Source organism: Geotrypetes seraphini, chromosome 15, assembly GCF_902459505.1.
Source record: "Geotrypetes seraphini chromosome 15, aGeoSer1.1, whole genome shotgun sequence".
Taxonomy (NCBI): Eukaryota; Metazoa; Chordata; class Amphibia; order Gymnophiona; family Dermophiidae; genus Geotrypetes; species Geotrypetes seraphini.
In genome coordinates, this window is record NC_047098.1 from 44,203,521 (window position 1) to 44,227,319 (window position 23,799).

Below are 23,799 nucleotides of genomic sequence, written 5' to 3' on the forward strand. Positions count from 1 at the left end.
CAAATAAGTAATAGAAATGTGCCAGTTTTGAGAAAGAAAAGATATTAAACTTTAAATGTGAGTGCTGCAGAAAAAATAGAGTACTTGGAGGGCCGCAGAAAAAATAGTTAATGTCTTATTAAAGAAATGACAATTTTGCATAAGGTAAAACTGTTAAAGGAAAGTTTTATAAACTATAAAGAGTTTAACCTCATGCAAAATTGTCATTTCTTTAATAAGACATTAACTATTTTTTTTCTGCGGCCCTCCAAGTACCTACAAATCCAAAATGTGGCCCCGCAAAGGGTTTGAGTTTGAGACCACTGCCCTAGACCCACTTATCTACCACCCCAATAGCCCTTATGGCTGCAGGAGCCACTTATATGGGATGAACACAGAAGATTTAGAATCAGAAAATAATATTAAAGATTGAACTAGGCTTGTACGGTCTGTGTCTGTGCATGGCCGTTTGGAGGAGGATGGGCAGGGGAGGGCTTCAATGGCTGGGAGGGTGTAGATGGGCTGGAGTAAGTCTTAACAGAGATTTCGGCAGTTGGAACCCAAGCACAGTACCGGGTAAAGCTTTGGATTCTCGCCCAGAAATAGCTAAGAAGAAAAAAAAAAAAAATTTAAATTGAATCAGGTTGGGCAGACTGGATGGACCATTCGGGTCTTTATCTGCCGTCATCTACTATGTTACTATGTTATATGCCAGTACAAAAGGGTTTTGAGGGTATATAGGGGAGTGAACATGTTTAAGTATGAATGCAGTAATTACAGGGGCTTATGGGCATGGGTCCTCCTCTCCATGAGTCCCTAACCCACCCCCAAGATGACTTAAGCTACCTCTGGGCTGGACGACTAGACTTTCCTATGCCAGGTGGCCAGGTGTTGATGGTCTGGAGACTGAATTTTAAAGTTTTGATTAAAATTTTTATGGGGGTTGGGAGGGTTGGTGATCACTGGGGTAGTGTGTGGGGGTCTGTTTTATGTGTTTGCAGTGCTTATCTGGTGAGTTTAGGTGGGTTTTTGTGACTTAGACCATGTTTTACATGGTCTAAGTCACAACGTCCAAGTTCCGTCGTTCCTAGGATGTTTAACTTTCAGTTATACATGCTGTACGACTAAGTCTAAGCCAGCCCACGTCCCGCCCAGCTCCCGCTCTCGACACGCCTCCCAAAATGCCCCGTTTAGCTTTGGGCGTTGAGCGGCACTATGAAGGCATAGGTCGTTTAGAAATAAGAACATAAGAAACGCCTTCACTGGATCAGACCGAGGTCCATCTATTCCAGCGATCCGCACCCGTGGCAGCCCATTTAAGTACTCTTTTTTGGAGACCCAGATTTACCGTATCCCTCAATATGATATGCAAGAAGGTGTGCATCCAACTTGTGCTTGAATCCCATTACAGTAGTCTCCTCCACAACCTCCCCGGGGAGTGCATTCCAAGCACCCACCACGCGTTATGCGAAACAGAACTTCCCGACATTTGTCCTGAACCTACTGCCACTCAGTTTCAGGCTATGACCTCTAGTCCGTCACATTTGAAAATGTTAGCAATGCTGTTTCTTGGTCCATTTTATCAAATCCTTTTAATATTTTAAAAGTCTCTATCATATCCCCCCTCAGTCTTCTCTTCTCGAGGGTAAATAGTCCCAATTTCCTGAGTCGATCATTGTAATCCAAATGCTCCATCCCTTTGACAAGTTTTGTGGCTCGCCTCTGCACTCTCTCCAGCAGAGTTATATCTTTCTTAAGATATGGAGACCAGTGCTGAACACAGTATTCTAAATGCGGTCTGACCATTATTCTGTAAAGCGGCATTATGACCTCTTCCGATCTACTCGTAATCCCCTTCTTAATTATGCCCAACATCCTGTTTGCTTTCTTCGCCGCCGCCGCACATTGTACCGATGGTTTAAGGGTACTGTCAGTACCCCCAAATCCCTTTCTTGTTTGCATTTTGCTAACTTCACCCCCATCATCATATACTCATGTTCTTTATTTTTCTTTCCTAGGTGCATCACCTTGCATTTGTTTATGTTAAAGTTCATCTGCCACTTGTTCGCCCAAGTTTCCAGCTGGTTCAGATCCTTCTGGAGGTCCTCGCAGTCCCTTTGAGTGCCAACCGCCTGACATAGTTTTGTATCATCAGCAAACTTAATTATATTGGATGATGTTTCCTCCTCCAGGTCGTTTATAAAAATATTGAACAATATAGGTCCAAGAACCGAGCCCTGGGGCACGCCGCTAGTCACTTTCTCCCAGTCCGAGTATTTCCCATTTATGCTAACCCTCTGCCTTCTGTTTTCTAGCCATTTTCCGATCCATCTGTGCACTTCTCCCCCTATTCTATGGCTTAGTAGTTTCTTCATGAGCCTTGCATGTGGGACCTTGTCAAACGCTTTCTGAAAGTCCAAGTAAATTATATCCACTGGATCGCCACTATCCATTTGTTTGTTCACTTTGTCAAAGAATTGCATAAATTTGTCAAACATGACTTCCCTTTCCTGAAGCCATGCTGACTAGCCCTTAATAGATTATGATCCTCCAAGTGTTGTACAATGTTTTCTTTAATTAGTGTTTCAATTATCTTCCCTGGAACCGATGTGAGGCTCACAGGTCGGTAGTTTCCTGGATCCCCTCTTGATCCTTTCTTGAAAATTGGGATGACGTTTGCTATCCTCCAAGGCTTCCTTTAAAACTAGAACATATAGAGTCAAATCAAAAGAACATTCTATCAGAACCATGGACCAATCCATGCGGAGTGCCACAAGGCTCTCCCCTCTCTCCCACACTCTTCAACCTATTCATAGCTTCCCTAGGCACCACCCTGGACACCCTAATATATTACTTCCTTCAGCTATGCGGACGACATAACCATCCTCCTTCCTTTCGACATCCACAATCCAACCTCCACAGGACGCCTGAAAACAACACTAGAAACAGTAGAAAAATGGATGACAAATCATAAGTTGAAGCTGAACCCAGACAAACCTAATTCCTAATGCTAGAGAAGGACAAAAAACCATCCCTAACAGAACTGGAAGTAAACTCAATCAAGTACCCAATACAAAGCTCCCTCAAAATCCTGGGTATACTATCTAGACAGATGCTGCACAATGCAACACAAATTCATAAAATCACCCAAAAGCATTCTTCACAATGCGAAATCTAAGAAAAATCAGAAAATTTTTTAATAAAGACCAATTCCGGATCATTGTCCAATCTCTTGTGCTGAGCATTGTAGACTACTGCAACAGCCTTTACTTACCTTGCCCTATCAACACAATAAAAAAACTGCAGACCATCCAGAACACAGCCCTCAGACTCATATACTCACTCAGCAAACATGACCACATTACTAATGCATACTTAGAATCGCACTGGCTACCAATAAGAGCAAGAATACAATTCAAACTCTACTGTCTCATTTTCAAAGTAACCCACGGCACGGCACCTAGTTACCTAAACAACCGCTTCCACTACTACCTCTCACCCAGAAGAAGGAGAACGCAGAACATCTTCACCTTCCCACCTCTCAACGGAACTCGTCGTAAGAAACTTTACGACAACCTCCTAGGGACACAGGCAGCTAAAATCGACTCTGACATCTCAGAATTACTGATCAAAACAACAGACATAAAAGATTTCCGTAAAGAAATAAAAACACTATTGTTCAAAAAATATCTCCCATCTCTCTAACCTCCCCCCAACGAGTTCCCAATCAACACCTTCAGAAACACCCACCTATATCTCCTTGTCTGTGATTTAGAAGGTACTGTAACCCTTCTACACTACACCTGATCTAACTTGATTCAATCGATATATAATATCTCCTGTGATATGTATTATCTTCTGTGACATGTATTATCCTCTGTGTTATGTACCATTCTGTTAAATTGTTGTATCATAATTCTACTGTTCCTGAAATCTACTCTTATCCTGTAATGTAATTCTACTGGAATTGCCCAGACATCTTCTATATTGTAATCCGCCTAGAACCGCAAGGCACAGGCGGAATAGAAATCCCTAATGTAATGTAATGTAAATCATGTCCAATGTCACATTTACTGTTGTGAGGCTTTCCTCTACCTCCCCAGTGAATATCCTCCCTGTGGCTGGCATTGTTGAAGTGTCCTCATTTGTGAAGACTGAGGCAAAGAATGAATTCAACCTACCGGCAACCTGTTTGTCCTCTTTAATTGACCCTTTCCTTTCTAGATCGTCGAGAGGGCCCACTGCTTCTCTTGCTGGTTTCTTTCCTTTTATATATCTAAAAAAGGGCTTGAAGTTTTTGGCTTCCTGCGCTATCTTCTCCTCGTAGACTTTTTTGGCATCTCTTACCACTTTATGGCACTTTTTTTGATTGATTTTGTGACTGTTCCAGGCTTCCGTCGTTTTTTCTCGTTTCCATTTTTTGAACGAGTTCCTCTTCTCCCTCACTGCATCTTTTACCTCTTTGGATATCCAAGCTGGTTCTCCTTTGTTCTTTTTTCGCCTTCCTTTGGATATCTTCGGAATGTGTAGATTCTGTGCTTCTGTGATGGTATTTTTCAGTAGAGGCCATGCTTGTTCAACGTTCAGAGGTCTGCTATGCCCTTCCTGAGTCGTTTTCTAACCATAGTTCTCATGCTGTCATAATTGCCTTTTTTGAAGTTAAAGGTCGTAGTTTCAGTCTTGATTGGTTTCCGCTTTCCGATGCCCAAGGTAAAATTGACCATATTGTGATCACTTGTCCCTAGCGGGGCTGAAACTTCCACATCTGCTGCCCTTCCAGTAATGCCATTTATGACCAAGTCTAGGATTGCATTTCCTCTTGTCGGTTCTCCTACCATTTGTTCAAGGAAGCAATCTCCTAACATTTCAAGGAATTTTAACTCCCTGCCGCAGTTTGACGTTGCCAATTTCCAGTTGATCCCCGGAAAGTTGAAGTCCCCCATGATAGTTGTATGTTCCGATTTACTTCTTCAAATAATTTCCTCCATCAATTCAATGTCTGTTTCCTCCGTCTGTCCCGGGGGTCGATAATAAAGTCCAATTTGTATGTCTGCTTCTTTATGTCCAGGAATCTTTATCCAGAGTGATTCTAGTTTGCCACTTGCTTTTGTCTCTCCTACTCTAACAGACTCTATTTCTTCTTGAACATACAGGGCAATACCTCCCCCTTTTTGCCCAATCCTATCTCTTCTATATAGTTTGTAGCCTTTCAGTGCCGTATCCCATTCATTCTCTTCATTCCACCATGTTTCTATTATTCCTATGATATCCAGTTGTTTTCTTCTTACTATTTCTTCCAGCTCGCCCATTTTGTTTCCTAAGCTTCTGGCATTCGTGTACATACATCTAATTTCCGTTCGTGCTACATTACTGGGATTAATGGTCCTCTCATCCTTTTTTGTCTCCATTTGTTCTTTTTCGTCGGCTCTTGTAGTATCCTCATGTTCTTGCCCTATATCAGTGTGGTTACTTGAAGTTGCCTCCTTAGTATTACCTGGTTTCCGGGCCATCGACCGGTTGTCGACTGTCGGCTGTCCCCTAATCTTTAGTTTAAAGCCTTCTCAATGAATTTCTTTAAGTTCTCAGCCAGGACCCTCGCTCCCTGCTTGGCGAGGTGTAGTCCGTCCTTTCTATAGAACCTGCTTTTACCCCAGAATGTTGACCAGTTTCGCACGAAGTCAAAACCCTCTTGTTTGCACCAACGCCTCATCCAGGCGTTCACAGCTCTCAGTTCATCCTGTCTCATTGCGTCCGCTCTCGGTACCGGAAGGATTTCCGAGAAAGCCACCTTCACCTCCTTGACCTTCAACTGCCTTCCAAGTGAGCGAAGCTGGTCCTTCATTTCTTCCCTGTCATACTTCCGTCCGCAAACATCGTTGGTTCCCACGTGGATAAGCACCGCAGTATCCTTTCCTCCTGCTCCATCTAAAATCCTGGTGATCCTGCTGGCCACATCCTTCACTCTTGCTCCAGGCAGGCAGGTGACCAGTCTATCCTCTCTTCCTCCCGCAATGTGGCTATCTACATTTCTTATTATAGAATCTCCGACTATAATTCCAATCTTCTCTGGTAGGAGGTTCCTCGGGGGTCTCAAGTCCGTATCCTCGTCGTAAGTCATATCTTCTATCTTCCTTGTAACTTCCTCACTGATTGGATTGGTGCCCCTTTCTACTTCAATTATTCCTCCTTCCAGGTTTGTTCGGTCGCTGATCTCCAGCCCTGGGGTCTCCACAATCTGCTGGTGAGCATCTTCAATGTATCTCTCCAATTGTTCAATCACCTCACTAGTGCTGGACTCCACAATCATCCCTTCCTGTGTGCTAACTGCCTCTTTATTGATGAGAAGTTCTTCTAGTTCCTTCACCGTTCCCTCCAGCAGCCAGACTTGCTGTTTCAGGCTTTCCAGCTCCCTGCACTGGCTGCAGATGTATGCCATAGTCCCTGAGGGGAGGTACTCATACATACTGCAGCTGGTGCAGAAGACTGGAAAGCTCATCTTCTGGTTACCGTGGGTGCTCATACCAGTTACTCCTCCGAGTTGTCTGAGCTGTATGTGTGATATATGCGTTAACCCTCTGTACCAATAAGTATCAGCGAGTCCTCCTATCAATTAATTATCCTCCCTGTATACCCAACCAACCGTCTGAGTTTACTGTTTAGATTTGGGATTAATTACTTAATTAATTAGATGGTCTTGCTTCCTGGCTCCTTCTTAAGGCATCTTCGCAAAGGCGCTCTCGCTAAGGCGAGCGCCTTTGCCGCTCGCCTTTGCCGTGCGCCAAATGGCTGCGTGCCGTTGGCGCTATCCCCTTTAAGGGGGAGCCGAGTTGCGGCGTTGGTGACGCGCTGGGGGGTGGGCGGAGCTACCTCACGCCTACCCCACGCTGCCTGTGACTGCGATTAGACTCCCCTTGTTGAATGTAAGTTAAAACAAGTGTTTGCTCACAGACTACCGAATACGCTGCTCAGAGAAAACGCTGCTCAGAGAAAACGCAGCCCAGTTTTATTTTCGGCGCTTGACGTTTTTGAGAAATGTTCATCCAAATGCCGACTTAGGCCGGTTTTTGGATGTTTTTCTCTTTCGATTATGAGCCCCTAACTCTTTTGGGGCGGTGATCTCCTCCCATGGCTTCCAGTATCACCTCTATACTGATGACTCCCAGATCTACCTCTCTACCCCAAATATCTCTACTGAAACCCAGACAAAAGTCTCAGCCTGCCTGTCTGACATTTCCGCCTGAATGTCTCACCGCCATCTAAAATTTAATAATGCTAAAACATAGTTGCTCATCTTCCTGACTAAACCTGCCTCTCCGCTTCTCTTGTTATCCATCTCTGTGGATAACACTCTCATCCTTCCTGATTTGTCTGCTCATAATCTATGGGTCATCTTTGACTCATCTCTCTCCTTCACCACCCAGATACAACATATCGCTAAAACTTGCCGCTTCTTCCTCTATAATATTGCCAAAATCCGACCCTTCCTCTCTGATCACACTACCAAAACTCTTAACCACGCCCTCATCACCTCGCACTTAGACTACATAGAAACATAGAAACATAGAAATAGACGGCAGATAAGGGCCACGGCCCATCAAGTCTGCCCACTCCAGTGATCCTCGCTATCTATCTTTGCGGATAGATCCCACATGTCTATCCCATCTGGCCTTAAAATCCGCCACACTGGTGGCCTCAATAACCCGAAGTGGAAGACTATTCCAGCGATCAACCACCCTTTCAGTGAAGAAGAACTTCCTAGTGTCACTGTGCAGTTTCCCGCCCCTGATTTTCCACGAATGCCCCCTTGTTGCCGCGGGACCCTTGAAGAAGAAGATGTCTTCTTCCACCTTGATGCGGCCCGTGAGATATTTGAATGTCTCGATCATATCTCCCCTCTCTCGACGCTCCTCGAGTGAGTAGAGCTGCAAATTCTCCAACCGCTCCTCGTACGGGAGCTCCCTGAGTCCCGAGACCATCCTGGTGGCCATCCTCTGGACCGACTCCAGTCTCAGCACATCCTTGCGGTAATGCGGCCTCCAGAATTGCACACAGTACTCCAGGTGCGGTCTCACCATGGATCTATATAGTGGCATAATGACTTCAGGTTTACGGCTGATGAAACTCCTGCGTATGCAACCTATGATTTGCAACCTATGGTTTGCCGACTTCATGTCTTCCCTGACAATCACTCCCAAGTCTCTTTCTGCTACAGTTCTTGTCAGGATCTTGCCATTTAGGGTGTAGATCTTGCATGGATTCTGGCTTCCCAGGTGCATGACTTTGCATTTTTTGGCATTGAAACTGAGTTGCCAGGACCTAGACCTAGACCTAGACCTAGACCTAGACTACTGCAACTTGCTACTCTCAGGCCTTCCGCTTAGCCATCTCACTCCCTTCCAATCTGTCCAGAATTCGGCTGCATGACTCATATTCCGGGAGAGCCGCTTTACTCACATTACTCCTCTCCTAAAGTCACTTCATTGGCTTCCCATCCATTTCTGAATACAATTCAAACTCCTCTTACTGACCTACACATGCACTCACTCAGCTGCCCCTCACTATCTCTCTTCACTTATCTCCCCCTTTGATCCTCCCCTACTCTGCTCAACTGGTAAGTCCCTCCTATCTGTACCCTTTTCTTCAACTGCCAACTCTAGACTCTGTCCCTTCTTCCTTGCTGCACCATATGCTTGGAACAAGCTGCCTGAATCCTTATGGTGGGCTCTGTCTCTGGCAGTGTTCAAGGCCCATTTAAAAGCCCACCTCTTTGAGAGTGGCTTCAACTCCTAACTCCTCTCATCTTGGGTTCTGCATTTCCTACCCTCTATGTCATGTCTTGTCTGTCCAAGTTAGATTGTAAACTCTTCTGAGCAGGAACTGTCTATAAATGTCAAAATGTACAGCGCTGCGTACACCTTTCAGCGCTATATAAGTGATAAATAGTAGAGAACAGGGGAGACTGTGGTGAAGAAAATGCATGGACCAACAGCTTGAAGATTCCTGATTGTATTGGTGAGGATCGGTCATGTCTGGGGGGCAAGGAGTTGAGCTGTGAAAGTTATCAGATGATGGTCAGAGAGTGGAAGAATTGAGGTAGAGAAGTTAGCAACTGAAGAATTAGAGAAAAAGAAAAGACAAGGACAAGGCAGTGGCCATTATTGTGTGTGTGTGAAGGGGGGAGAAGCACAGCTGAAAATTGAATGAGGATATTAGAGCAAGAAACTTTGAGGGGTAGGAGTCAGCGATGTCCTCGGCGTGAATGTTGAAATCACAAAGGATAAGGGAAGGAGACAAAGGTTTGAGAAAGACGGAAAGCCAGGATTCAAGGTTAGTGAGAATAAAAGGCAGGGCCGCTGGGCAGGATGGACCTCTGGTCTGCCCCAGCGGAGGCAACTTCTTATGTTCTTATTTTTCAGGAGGTTGATAAATGACTGCTATTTGGAGAGGAAAGGGAGCGAATAGATGGACAGGGTAGACTTCTAAGGAGGAAAGGCAGTGAGGCTGAGGTAGATGAAGAGGTTGAAATCTACAGGAAAGTGAGAGTAGCAGGCTAACCCCTACTTATACTTAAACTCTACTCTTAATTTGCTGTATACTCCCTGTATTTAACTACTGCACAGTCCTGTATGTCCACACATTTAACCTATTGTTCATCTTATTTGTCTAATTACTCTCCATTGTGTATGTTTATTTGTAGACCGTTCTGAGCTACTGGGAGGACGGGATAAAAATCTAAATAAATACCAGGCAAGGCATATGGGAGAAGTGGTAACCTCTATGACATAGGGCAACAACTTAAACAGTCTTCCGGGCAGAGCCAGGTTTCAGTTAGTGCAAGCAAGTGGAAAGAATGAAAGATGAAGAGGTCATGGACATAAGCAGTTTTGTGGGAGATAGAGCAGGCATTCCACAGGGCACATGAGAAAGGTCCTCCTGTCATTCTGGTCCTTCAGTCACTCAGGTCACTTCTGGTTCCTCTGGTCACTTTGCTCACTGGCTCCTCCAGTCACTGTGGCCCGTTGGTCACTGGTCACTTCTAGCTCCTCCAGTCTCACTCTGGTGAATCTGGCCCTTAGGCCATGCTAATAATAATAATAACAGTTTACATACCGCTGGACCGTGAAGTTCTATGCGGTTTACAAAGATTAAAAGATGGTACAAACTGATTGAACTTAGCAGGATGAAAGCTAGTGATTAACAGCTCAAGGGATCAGTTATTGAGGAGAAAGAGTTGTACGGGTCAGCTGCCTAGATACTTCGGGAACAGATATGTTTTTAGGCGTTTCCTGAATTCCCCATAAGTAGTAGGCGTAAGCAATTGTTCTAGATCTTTACCCCATAATGCTGCCTGATGTGAGAAAAGGTGTTGATGGTGTCTTGAGTTTACATCCTCTAACTGGAGGGGAAATGAAGTTCAGATGTGAGCTTCTCTTATGTTTGTTGGCTGAGAAGGAGAAAAGGTCAGTTATGTATTTAGGGGCTAGACAGTATAGTACTTTAAAGCAGAAACAGGCGAACTTAAACTTTACGCGTGCCTCCATCGGTAGCCAATGCAGCTGTCGGTAGTAAGGTGTCACATGATCAAACTTCCTCAGCCCGAAAATCAGTTTGACCACTGCATTTTGCACTAATTGTAATCGTCGCATATTCTTATGGGAAATTGCTAAATAGGCGATGTTACAGTAATCAAGTTGACAGTACGAGGAATTGTACTAGGATTCTAAATGCTGACATATCAAAATATGCTCTAATGGATCGAAGTTTCCAGAGAGTGAAAAAACCCTTTCTGATTAAGGAGTCTACCTAGTCCTTCATGGTTATTAATAATAATAATAATAATAATTTATTTCTTATGTACCGCCAAAGCCGTAATAGTTCTAGGTGGTTTACAATAAAGAAGGGCTGGACAATCAGCGAATGGGTACAATCAGCAAAAGGGTACAATCAGCAGATACAGTCAGCAAATGGGTACAATCAGTAGATACAGATACAATTAATATATGTAAGCAAGGAACTGGTACAATAAGGGTCAAAGTAAGGAGATCAGGAAGGAAGGTACGGAGGGAGGTCTTGGGGAGCAAGGGTAGGGTAAGGTGTCTTAGGCTACAAATTGGTTAAATAGATTAGTTTTTAATAATTTTCTGCAGTTTAGGTAGGATGAGGATCGCGAGAAAATATTGCTCAGCCAATCATATAGATGACCTGCTTGGAAGGCTAGAGTTCTGTTCAGGTATCTTTTGTAACGGCAGGCCTTTAGAGTTGGATGGCTGAAGAGATGAGCTCTGCGAGTGGGTCTGGATGGACAATCTAAGGTAAAATGGGGGACCATGTATAAGGGGGCCGAACCATGGATGGATTTATAACAGAGGCAGGCAAACTTGAACAGCACTCTTGCCTCCAGGGGCAGCCAGTGGAGTTTTTGGTAGTAGGGAGTTATGTGTTCCCATTTTTTCAGCCCAAAGATCAATCGAATTGCCGAATTTTGGATGATACTTAGTCTTTGAATGGTTTTTTTTTTAAGGATCCCAGGTAGATAATGTTGCAGTAATCGAGTAAGCTCAGGATGGAGGATTGCAACAGTAAGCGGAATGAGGGTGCATCGAAGTATTTTCTGATGGTTCTTAGTTTTCAAAGGGCGGAGAAGCATTTTCTGACTAGTAAGTCGGTGTGAGATTCAAAGGTGAGGTCTAGTGTTACACCCAATGCCTTCATAGTAGACTGAATAGGATAACTAAGTTTATTGATGCATAGTGGTGTTTTGGTGTCAAGTGGTTGTGGCGAAGCTACAAAAAATTTTGTTTTTCTGAATTAAGTTTCAGTTTGAATTCAGTCATCCATTGCTCCATCAAATTTAGTACTACTGATGCCTTGGGAGTAACTCTCTGGCCTCACTGGTGAATCTGGCCCTTAGGCCACGCTCTGGCCTAACTGGCTTCCAAGGGTTAGGCTTACCAGGGGTTAGGCTAATAGCCAGCACACATCCCCTGAAGGTCACCTTGAGAGCTTCGATAGCTCTCTCTGACAAGGGATAAAGGAATCAGGTGTCTTGTTGGAGAGTTCCTCCTCAATTCAGGGTGAGGATCTTCACTGCCCTTCAAGAGAATCTCGTTTCTTCTAGTGTTCCTCAGCCTTAGTTGTGTTGATTCTCTTCCATGCAAATAAATATGCAAATAAGTTCAGTTAGTGTTCCTATTATACCCATATAGTCTTTTGATAGGGTCTGATAGAAAGGGGATCCTTTTGCTCCTTCTGCGTTTCTCGTGATGGGATATACACCCCGTAACAGTGGCTTAGAAAAATATTGAAATAACAAAGGTAAATTTGTTATTCTGAAAAACAACCAGGCTTGCCACTTAGGCCTATCAGCCATCTTATGGAGAGAAACATGTCCTCTGTTCTCCATTTTATGTGTAATTAAAATCTACCTTACTGTTTCTCTTGTTATTCCAAAAATTCACATGAATGTTTAGTCCTAATGGGCTCATCAGCCAGGAAGGTCTTTTACGGTAGAATGAGAGAGTCATGCCACTACTTTATAGGCAAAAGGTGCCAACCACATATAATGTGCTGAATCCTGCCAGAGATCCTGCTCAGCAGACTGTAGGAACATCCTGGTGTGTCATTTATGCCCAGAGAATTTGTGTAAAACATGCTTTCATATCATTGTGCATACTTATAACATGGGATAATTTTATTACATGTGGAAAAACCTTTATTAAAATACCCCCTCAAAGTTGTAAATTCACCACTTAGGTGCTATTTATAAGTAAAAAACAACTCTTATGAATGATTACCTTTTTAAAATTACTTCTTCTCATGTGTATGGCAACAAATCTATGTGTATTTTCCACGGTGCTCTATGCACATATTTCATAAAAAGTATTTTTTGGGGGGGCGCTAGCGAGCCCGATGGGATAGGCTGTAAACAGCTCGAGCTCCGGCGGTGAGAATCTATTTATGTCTCAAATTGGCATCTTTTACTAACGCTGCTTACTCAAAAAGCGAACTATCGCTTTATATTATGGCATCGAGCAAACCTTCTAAGCGCAAGAGCGCGGAGCCTGCATCTCCTGGGAAATCCGGCGTCTCTAAGACCGATGACGCAGCCTCCTCCGCCATCTTGGATGAACTGCGTTCAATACGGGAGCTCATTGTGGACACCAGGCAAGATATAAATGATATGCGCTCGGACCTTACCTCGCTACGCGAGGAATTCGCCTCCGCACAAACGAAACTGACGAACTTGGAAGCCAGAACGGTGGGAACTGAATCATCGATAAAACACCTCCAAAATCAGGTCACTCACATCCCCGCGCTTGAAAGGGCGCTGGAAGCGGCGGATAATCGCGCGCGCCAAAATTGCTTCCGTCTTCTCGGGTTACCGGAGGGACGGGAGGCCTGCGACCTCGTAGATTTTCTGGCTGCACTTCTCCCCCAGCTATTAAAGATGAATGATGACTTCAAAATTGACTTTGACAACGCATATCGACTGTCTCAACCCAATACACTGCATAAGAAGTATCCCAGACCTATATTGGTATCTCTACTGAAACATCATCAGGTACTCAAAATCATGCAGCATGCAAAACTTCATTCACCAATCACTTTTGAAGGGAATAAGATCCTTATTTTACCGGATCTTGCAAAGGAGACTGCCAAACGCCGGAAACTACTATCATCATATCGCCCTCAGCTTAAAAACCTTGGGGCCAAGTTTGGAATGTTCTACCCTGCTCGCCTTCGGGTAACTCATAATAATGTGACTAAAGATTTCCATAACCCTACTGACCTAGCAGATTTCATTGAATCAGTGAGCCCAACTCTGATTGATAAAACCTGATACTTTTTGTTTCAATCTGATTTGTTATGAGTCGTGTATTAGATGCTTAGAAACTCATGTTAGCTCTGCCTGGAGTAATGCTGTTTTGTCCTTTCTCCTTTCAGCTCACTGACCCACAGTATGTTTGAATTAGTTGACATGTTTAAGTTACTGTTTATAGTTGCAGTGTCTCTTAATGCAGATTCAGCAAGCACTTTCTTCCTATTGCATACTAATCTGGAGAATTACCATCACCTTAAAGCACTAATATGTGTTAGTAATATCCTAATGTTATATCATTGTATACAGTGTATATGTCATTAACCTGTTTTTCCCTGAACGTAAAGGGTTTCAATAATCCAATAAAACGTCTCAAAATAATGCGTTATACTGAAAACCATCAGCCGGACATTGTCTTCTATCAGGAAACTCATCTCTCAGCTCTGGAAGCCTCTAAGGTTTCCCCTTCATGGGCTCATACACCTTTGTTTTCTCCCTCTCTGGGACAGAAGAATGGAGTCCTCATACTCATCAGGAAGCGACAGGATATACAAATAATTTCTTCAGCACACGACACAGAAGGCCGCTGGCTGAAAGTGAACTTACTCATGGGCAACACTCATCTCTCTGCATATAATATCTATGCTCCAAATCTGGATTGCCCTGAATTTTTTGAGTCCCTGGCATCTGATATTGGATCCAATTCTATTCAACCATTTATCCTGGGAGGTGACTTTAATCTAATATTATGCCCAGATAAGGATAGGAAATCTAATGTGCCATATAAAAGAACCAGAGCATGGCACAGCCTTCAGAATATACTTTTCCAGATGAAACTAATAGATCCATGGCGACTGCTACATAAAGAGGAATCCAGTTTTACTTTTTTCTCTCCGCCCCACACTTCCTATTCCAGGATTGATTTTTTCCTGATAAGTTATTCATTGGTCCGGAAACTATTCTCTTCAGATATCTTACCTATAACAGTGTCTGACCACTCTGCCATAACACTAACCCTTAATGGCATCCTCTCGACTGTCCCACAGAAAATGTGGAGGTTCAACTCATCTCTACTGACGGATCAATTATTTGTGGAGCACGTTAATCATCACATCCAAGAATTCTTTGATCTCAATCCTGTTAGCGATACATCTTGGCACTCTACCTGGGATGCTTTTAAATCTTATATAAGAGGACAGATCATCGCATATGCTTCAAAGAAGAAAGAAGATAGAAATCGAATAAAGGACCTGGAGAATCAAATATCGGTCATGGAAAAGAACCATTTTGCAGACCTCAGGAATCCTATAATCATTGAACAGCTTGGCAAACTTCGATATGATTATAACCTTTCACTCAGTACAGTGGCCTCAAATGAGATATTCCTACAAGCAGCCAATTACTATGCCAATAATAACAGGGCTGGCCACCATCTGGCTAATTATCTAAAAATCAAATCTGAAAAGACTCAAATTCCTGCTTTGCAAGATGCTGCTGCAAATACTCTGACGGATAACTCGGCCATCTGCAATCATTTCCAGGATTACTACAAGACGCTCTATTCAACGGACTCTCTGGACTGCACTCAGATACAGGATTATTTAAGCAATATCTGTGGCCCGAAACTGGATGTCCATGATAATAATCTTCTTTCTCAATCCATTCAGTTAAATCAGATTGCAGAGACTCTGCATTCCATGGCTAAACGCAAAGCTCCTGGGCCGGATGGCCTACCAGTTGAATTCTACCTTGCGTTCCAATCCTATCTTCTTCCGATATTGCTGGAATACTTTCACTATCTCATTCAACGGGGTTACGCTACAGGCACGTTCACAGAGGCGGTGATTATTGTCATACCAAAACCAGATAAGGATCCACTGTTTGTGCAAAACTATCGTCCTCTCTCTCTAATAAACACCGATGCTAAATTATTTGCCAAATTGATCGCTTCAAGATTACAACTTGTACTTCCGAAATTAATCAGCATGGAGCAAACGGGCTTTCTTCAAGGACGTCTATCCAGTGACAACTCATGTGCTATCTTTAGCTCCAAAAACTATGCCAAATGGAATAACTATGTCACTCGACGCCTAAAAGGCCTTTGACAGAGTGGAGTGGCCTTTTCTCTTTCAAGTATTATCGTGGTTTGGATTTCATACGCATGGTTAAAGTTTTGTATTCTAATCCTTCTACTCGACTTCGCATTAACAATGTTCTGTCTTCACCTTTTACACCATCCAGAGGCACACGACAAGGCTGCCCCCTGTCTCCCTTATTATTCAATTTAGCCTTAGAGCCTTTACTCATTGCTATAAGATCTGATAACTCCATAACTGGTCTCAATTTCGATGACTTACAAATTAAGTTGACAGCGTACGCTGATGATGTTCAATTATACATTGATATAGACTCATTGCCTACCCTGCTTCAATCTATATCTAATTGCTCATCTGTATCTGGTTACAAGCTTAACAGTTCTAAAACCGAGGTCATGTCATTGACTGGATCACCTTGCGGAGATATTATTAAAACTTTGAAGTTGAAATATGCACCTGAAAAACTCAAATACCTAGGAATATATTTTGGTGCGTCCATTGAGGAAACCTTATCACTAAACACCTCACATATCCTACAAATAATCGACTCTACTACTTCCCGCTGGTCACCACTGAAATTATCTTGGTGGGGACGCTTGGACTCCTTGAGAATGGTATTAGTACCGAAACTTACATATATACTATCCATGATACCAGTGCTGTTCCCTCCAGCAGCCTATAAGAAATTTGAATCACTCATGACAAAGTTTTTATGGAATGGGAAAGTGCCGCGTATCGCTTTACACAAATTAAAATGCTCGAAAGACAATGGTGGGGTAAACTTCCCTGACCTATATAGTTATCACCTGGCTTTTCTCTGTAGACAGGGTTCCAAGTAGTTAGAAGGGATGATAATCAGTCTATATGGTTGAAATTGGAACGTAAACTGTATGGTACGCATCACTTAAAGTACTTCTCCTTTATGAAACAAGTTCCTGGTAAAAAGTTGAATCCTGTACTTACAGCAACAAAAACTGCCATTCAAATAATAGATAACCTAGCTCCTCTGTCCTGGGGAGATACTATGAGCTCTCCTATCTGGCGCAATCCACACTTAAAGATTCAAGGCCAATATCTGGAATGGCAATCCTGGCGTCGTCTTGGAATATGGTCCATACAGCAACTCAGGGATGGGGATCACTTCATAACCTACGACAAGCTTGCGACTGCTTACGGTTTATCGCCATCTCAGCATTACCAGTGGCTTCAATTGACTCACTGCATCTCAGCACATCTGAAACAGTCAGCTCTCTCTAAGGATCAACCCACCATCCTTCAATGGGTGACCAAAATACAATCGCAATCAGGTCAAGCATCTAATTGGTATAAACTGATACATGCGAGGAAATTTCATCCTCCCTCTGCCTTATATGATGTGTGGGCCCGTGAGCTGATAACTACGGAACCACTACCTGACTGGGAGAATATATGGCTGACGTCCTTCAAAGCAATGAAATCATCAGCAATGATGCAAATGGTGCTTTTTCTCTTTCATAGAGTGTACTGGACTCCAAGTAAACTGCACAAAATTGACCCTTCGCTTTCAGACAAGTGCTGGTCCTGTTTGCAAAATGTTGGTACTTACAATCACATGTTATTTCAATGTCCTTTCTTGCAACACTTTTGGAATGAGGTTTGGTGTACAATATGTAAGTTCCTTCCTATTGATGAGTCTATCTCCTACCAGATTATTATATATGGTGCGAATACAGTTAAAACACATTTGGATAAATTTGAGTCTAGATTGTTATCCTCCTGTTTACTGCTAATTGCATTTAAATCCATTATGTCATGTTGGAAGGACTTCTCTGCCCTCTCTTATGCTCATTGGTGGAACTAACGGATGTAGCGGTATATAAGAAATAAATTACATTACATTTATACTCCAGATTTGAGAAAGTGGCAGCTGAGAAAACTAACTCTTTGTCGACCTTCCTGAAGGTCTGGTCACCTGTGATTGAATATTGCTTATCTTAAAAAGTGTCTGATGTTAGAAACACCTTTACGTCTCCTCACATTCGTTTTGAATACCATTTCGATTGCTTTATAGCTCATAATATAAGTTCTGCTAGTCTGAGACGTCTCCTTGATGTGTATTACTATGCTTGCTAGACGGAAATCACTTTTAACATATGCACTGCAAGTTTGTGACTGAAGTTTGAAGATTGTATTTTATGTTGTTAGTTGTATTATTTATCGTTTTTGATATGTTTTATTGTAAATTCAAAAAAAAAGATTGAACTGAAAAAAAAAAAAATAAGTATTTTTTATAAAAACTCATTTTTTAAAATAAAATACAGTTGCAGTTTTCCACCCATAGGCCTAAATATCCAGATCTATAGTGCCTTTTATAATTTAGGCTGATACTTCAACATAAACAGGCAATAAGATTGTAATTCATATAGTTTGTAAATGGCAGTAGAAACTTGTGACTATAATAGAAATTCAATTAAAGTATTTTTAGCACATGTGAAAAATAAAGACAGATACTTTTATGTTGAACTACTAGAGAAGTGCAGAAGCTACTAGTGGTAAAATATAGAATTTTAAAACAGCAATTTTGTAGAAGTTAGAGATGGTTACATTAGAAATCCAAGGCATAAAGTACCGGGTTGAAATGGAATGTAATTTAGAGGAGCCTGGCAGTTTTTGTTTGCAACATTTGTCCCACATTGGTATTCAAGGTCCATTCTTTCAGGCTATCTCTGTGTTTTACTCTGACCCTCGGGTGTGCATGGTTGTCAATGGAGTGCGTACTGAGCCATTTTCCATTGCTAGGGGCATGCGCTAGGGATGTCCTTTGTCTCCTTTATTATTTCTCATTTCCTTGGAGCCCCTGTTGCATGTCCTTGTAGGCCATCCTGGGATTGCTGGGGTGTCTATTCCACCTTTTCATGTTAAAGTGCTGGCCTATGCTGATGATCTGGTGGTGGTACTGACGGACCCAGTTGGGTCCTTATCCTCGTTACTCTCAGCTTTTCAGGATTATGGGGCACTGTCTGTTTTTTGTTGAACCTTTCCAAGTCTCAGGTGCTTTCCCTACTGCCTGGCGTCCGGGATCTGTGCGAGGGGCCCTTCCCTTTCCAATGGGTTTCTCGCTTTCTTAACTATTTGGGGTTATTGTTTCAGTAAACTTGAATAGCCTGTAAGGTATGAATATGCACTCTTTTGTCTGAATCTGTTGCGAAACTGAATCAATGGAAAGCCTATCCTGTATGATTGCTTGGTCTTATTCATTTGTTTAATATGATTTTGGCGCCTAAATGGCTCTATGTATTTCAAATGCTTCCTCTATTTTTGAGAGTTGGAGATGAGTGAAAATTGCATAGGTTTTTGCAGTGCTACCTATGGAGAGGGAAGAGAGCCCGTCTTCCCATTTCTACCATTCAAATTCCTAAGCGCAGTGGGGGTCTTCATCTCTTTTGAATATGCGCTGTAGCCTATGCTATGCGTCACATTTCAGACTGGTACCGGGATGCACAGGATTTTTCCTTTACACCTCTGAAATTATCTCTGATGGGACCTTGGTACTTCAGTTGTTATCTTCACCAGATGGGGCTGCCTTTACCTCCAGTTTTGAAACTATCACAGATCTTACCTGCTGCAGTGGCAGCTTGGCACTGGGTTGGTAAGTACCAGGGTAACTCTACTGCCGCCTCTCCTTTCCTCTCCATTTGCTCCAATCCCTTTTTCCTGTCAGGCTGCGATGCCAAAGTGTTTCATCAGTGAATGGCAATAAAAAAACCCTAACGCAGCTTGAAGAAAGGGGACCACATTTTTTGACTACCATTAGGAGGCTAAATCATCCTTCCTTAATCTATGATCCTATTGAGTTGAATGCAGTTAAGGATGCTAATGTAGGGCCTCATGAAATAAAATGTGAAGTGACTTTACAAAGGTGCACTCTATGTTAAAATTAGTGCAAAATGATAGAAAATTAGCAAAAACTCCTTTCAATCCAATCCAATGCAATAAGATCATATAGCAGTAATAAACTTTATTCTTTCTTTAAAGGGCTCTCTAGGCCTGAATTATATCTGGGTAATTAAAAAAACAAACAAACATTTCTCACATGTTGCTATAACCAGGAATAAGCTCTTTAGAAAAAGCTCTTTTGAAGTTGCTCAGTAGATCCAGATGAGCTAGAAATTCTTATTCATCCTTTAGCTAAATTTTACAGAAGTGGGGATTAGCCCATGAATATGTTTGCAAGTTTGTAAATTATATTCAGTGTTCATACTCTTCCATTATATACCTATAAACAATTATTTCATTATCTATGGGATGTATGACATTTTGGTTTGGGCAAGAATAATTATTACAAAATCCTGTTGATATTACTAACACTAAAATAGTTATTTCTGGTAGCACACTGTATGTTTTCACCTTTCTGTGATTTCTGCAGGAAACTGTATGATCCGTGTGTTTAATGAGGAGAGGAAGCTTAATGTGGGGGGATTTCAGCTCCGACTCAGGCTTGAAATGCCTTCAAAGAAAACCAGATCTCTGACACCGTCAGCTTTTAATCACTGTCCTGTCCTTTCTTGCTGCACTCTGCTGATTCGCTTCTTACCGCACACTCAGGCAAGTTAATGAGTATTGCTTTATTTGGGCTGCATTTCTGTTGTTATTTACAATTTATAAAATACAGTAGTATGCATCTCCATATTACACTATGAATTCTTTGAGGTCAATATTCAACCCAGAGCAGCTGTGGACTGAATTAGATCTGGATATTTAATACCAGGGAGCAGAGGAATAGCCTAATGGTTAGAGCAGCAGGCTGGGAACCAGAGGGCACAGGCTGAAATCCCACAGTAGCTCAATGTGGCCTTGAACAAATCACTTAACTAAACTAAACTAAACCTTAGGTTTGTATACCGCGCCATCTCCACAAGCGTAGAGCTCGGCCCTCTATGCCTCAGGAAAAATCAATGGCAAATCACTTCTGTATCGTGCTAAGAAAACCAAGATGGGGGTCCCTCATTGTGTGGTCACCAGGACTCAACTCTCACTCAAAGGCACATTTGGATCTGAATTCACTGGCAGGTCATGTCTGGATATCCACACAGTCTTTGGAGAACCCGGAAGTTATGTGGGTGTCAGCCAATATTTAGTGCTACTACATGCATGCAAATGTAGGACTGTTTTATATGTGGTTCTGTCTATCCAGTTAGGTATATGGCAACTGGAACTGAATATTGCCAGTGCCCACATATCTAGGGTTACTAGATATCCGGGTTTGCTCAGAGGCCTTCCAGATGTGGCCCAGAGGTTGGGAATGAAGAAACAAGGCTTTGTGAGGTGGGGCTAGGAGCAGAAGGGGGCAGGGCTGGAGAAGGAATGGGGTGGGGTTGGAGGTAGAACAAGGTTGGGCTGGGGCCATGCAACTGGGATTTACTTTGCAAAATATGGTAACCCTACACATATCTTCCAGAGCCCTAACTCCATCACCTAGCTGCCCTGGCACTAACCGGAGAGAGCTGTAGCAGTCAAACCAGATTTTCAGCAGCACTATGAGGTGACGTGCAGCTGGAAAAATGCCACAGTTCGATCACTGAGTTTATGCGTGCAGGAGCCTCTTTTGCCCCGTCGCCCCTCATTCCACACTTGTGCTCTCCCTCCCCCCGTACCTCTTAATCTTTGCCAGTACAAGTGGCTTCTGCAGCATGCTCCTTGTGCCAGCGTTGGATTTCCCTCTGATGTCACTTCCTGGCCCCATGACCTGGAAGTGATTCAGAGGGGAACCAGGCTGGCATGAGCAACAGGCAGAAGTTGCTCATGCTAGCAAAGATAATACAAAGGTACAGGGTGGGGAGGAGGGATGGCATGAGCATGGCGTGGTGTGGGAAGGTGGGGTGGAGAGGTGTCAGTGCCCTCACTGACTTGGCGCCTGGGGCAGTCTGTACCCCTAACCCCCCATTACTATGTCACTTTCCACCATGACTTAAATGGGTCCCAGGTCCATCCTGCAGTGCCAGATTTACCAATGTATAAGCGAAATAAGCTACAACTTAGGGTCTCACAATCTGCAAGGGCCTCACAAAAGTTCAGAATTTGGGGGGGCTCTGAAAATTTTATGTGGCTTTTTATCAAATTTATTTAAATGTTCAAGAGGTGGAATTACTTTCATCTGTACTTTTAAAATGGCTTCATACGTAATGAATTTAGGTGGTATTTTAAGCATAAATTTTCTTTTTTGAGACTCATCAGTTTTCTGATTTTACAAACAAGTTCATTATTACTTATATTAATAAAAGCGATCCAAATTTCTCATTTTGTTAGCATTATATATATATAATGCTAACAAAATTATGTATATATATATGAGAAGGGTGAGCACCTTTTTAGTAGCACCTTTTAGTAGACAACCCCCCCCTCGGATATTCAATGGCAGTTACTGAAACTCGCTGACTGCAGTAATTAGCTGGGTAGCCTCCCATGGTCTGAATATCAGGCTTTTATAACATTGTCAAGCTTAAAATTCTGCGTGTTGCAAGCTGACATGCAGTTGTACATTTGGCCAGCATGGGAGGATAGCTTGCATAGAGCATGGGAACATAAGAACATAAGAAATGCCGCTGCTGGGTCAGACCAGTGATCCATCCTGCCCAGCAGTCGGCTCACACGGTGGACCTCAGGTCAAAGACCAATGCTCTAAATGAGACCAGCCTCACCTGCATACGTTCCAGTTTAGCAGGAACTTGTCCAACTTTGTCTTGAAACCCTGGAGGGTGTTTTCCCCTATAACAGACTTTGGAAGAGTGTTCCAGCTTTCCACCACTCTCTGGGTGAAGAATTTCCTTACGTTTGTACAGAATCTACCCCCTTTCAACTTTAGAGAGTACCCTCTCGTTCTCCCTACCTTGGAGAGGGTGAACAGTCTGTCTTTCTCTACTAAGTCTATTCCCTTCAGTATTTTGAACGTTTCGATCAAATCTTAAAGATTTCTCTTCCCTCTCAGTCATTGAACAATTCCCTCTTTGGGAAACTTCCACAACTTCCTTACTAGATTCCCTGGCACCCAAATCTGAACATAAATCCACCTCCAATCAACCCTCCAAAAAACACCACCCCTGGTATAATGATAAACTAGTTCTTCTTCGTCGACAACTTCGATCTGCCGAAAATAAATGGCGTAAGACACGCCTTAACAATTACCTCATCCAGTTTAAAGAAAAAGCATCCCATTATAAAAAAACTATCCAACAAACTAAAAAAGATTATTACGCTAAGCTCATTTCATCTACCCGCAACTCTTCTACTCTCTTCAGTCTTGCACAGTCGCTTTCAAAATATTCGAAAAAAAACCAAAACCCACCTATCTCAACTTTACCTTCAGCAGCGGAACTTTCACAATTCTTTGACACTAAAATCAAAGATATCAGATCTCTATTAGGTCCTTCATTACCTACTCGTTCTGCTCAAACTTCTGTTGACTCGACTCAACTACCCTTCAGCTCCTTTACTAGCTTCAAAATGCCCTCATTATCCCATCTATTTCTCATTTTACAATCTCTTAATCCCTCTAATAACCCTTTGGAAAGTATCCCTCCTTTACTTCTTAAAAAATTCTACTCTTTCTTCGGCCCATACCTTTGGGAAATGATTTCAAAATCTTTTTCCGACAGCTCGGTTCCAACCGCTTGGAAAACAGCTCTCATCTTTCCTAAACTCAAACAATATAACACAGATCCTACTTTACCTAAAAACTATCGTCCTATAGCCAATCTACCCTTAGTCTCTAAACTTACGGAAAAAATTATTCACTCACAACTAACAGATTTTCTCGAGAAAACCCATGTTCTTCATCCATGTCAAACCGGTTTTCGCTCTTCACACTCCACAGAACTATCTCTACTAGGACTTATCTCAACCATACACTACTACCATGATCACCAGAAA

At 42.6% G+C, this 23,799-nt stretch overlaps 2 protein-coding genes across 2 annotated transcripts in view; both read left to right on the forward strand.

Moving 5' to 3' along the window:
• The window catches only part of LOC117349253, a 165,200-nt gene extending 144,713 nt beyond the window's left edge, over positions 1-20,487 (forward strand). Inside the window, exon 22 of the mRNA XM_033922471.1 lies at positions 20,300-20,487. Within this exon, the coding sequence (XP_033778362.1) occupies positions 20,300-20,487 (188 nt within the window). The remainder of the gene's footprint in view (positions 1-20,299) is intronic.
• A 379-nt stretch (positions 20,488-20,866) lies between these two features.
• Positions 20,867-23,799, forward strand: part of LOC117349254 — a 74,966-nt gene continuing 72,033 nt past the window's right edge. The window contains exon 1 of the mRNA XM_033922472.1: positions 20,867-20,989. Coding sequence (XP_033778363.1) covers positions 20,867-20,989 — 123 coding nt within the window. The remainder of the gene's footprint in view (positions 20,990-23,799) is intronic.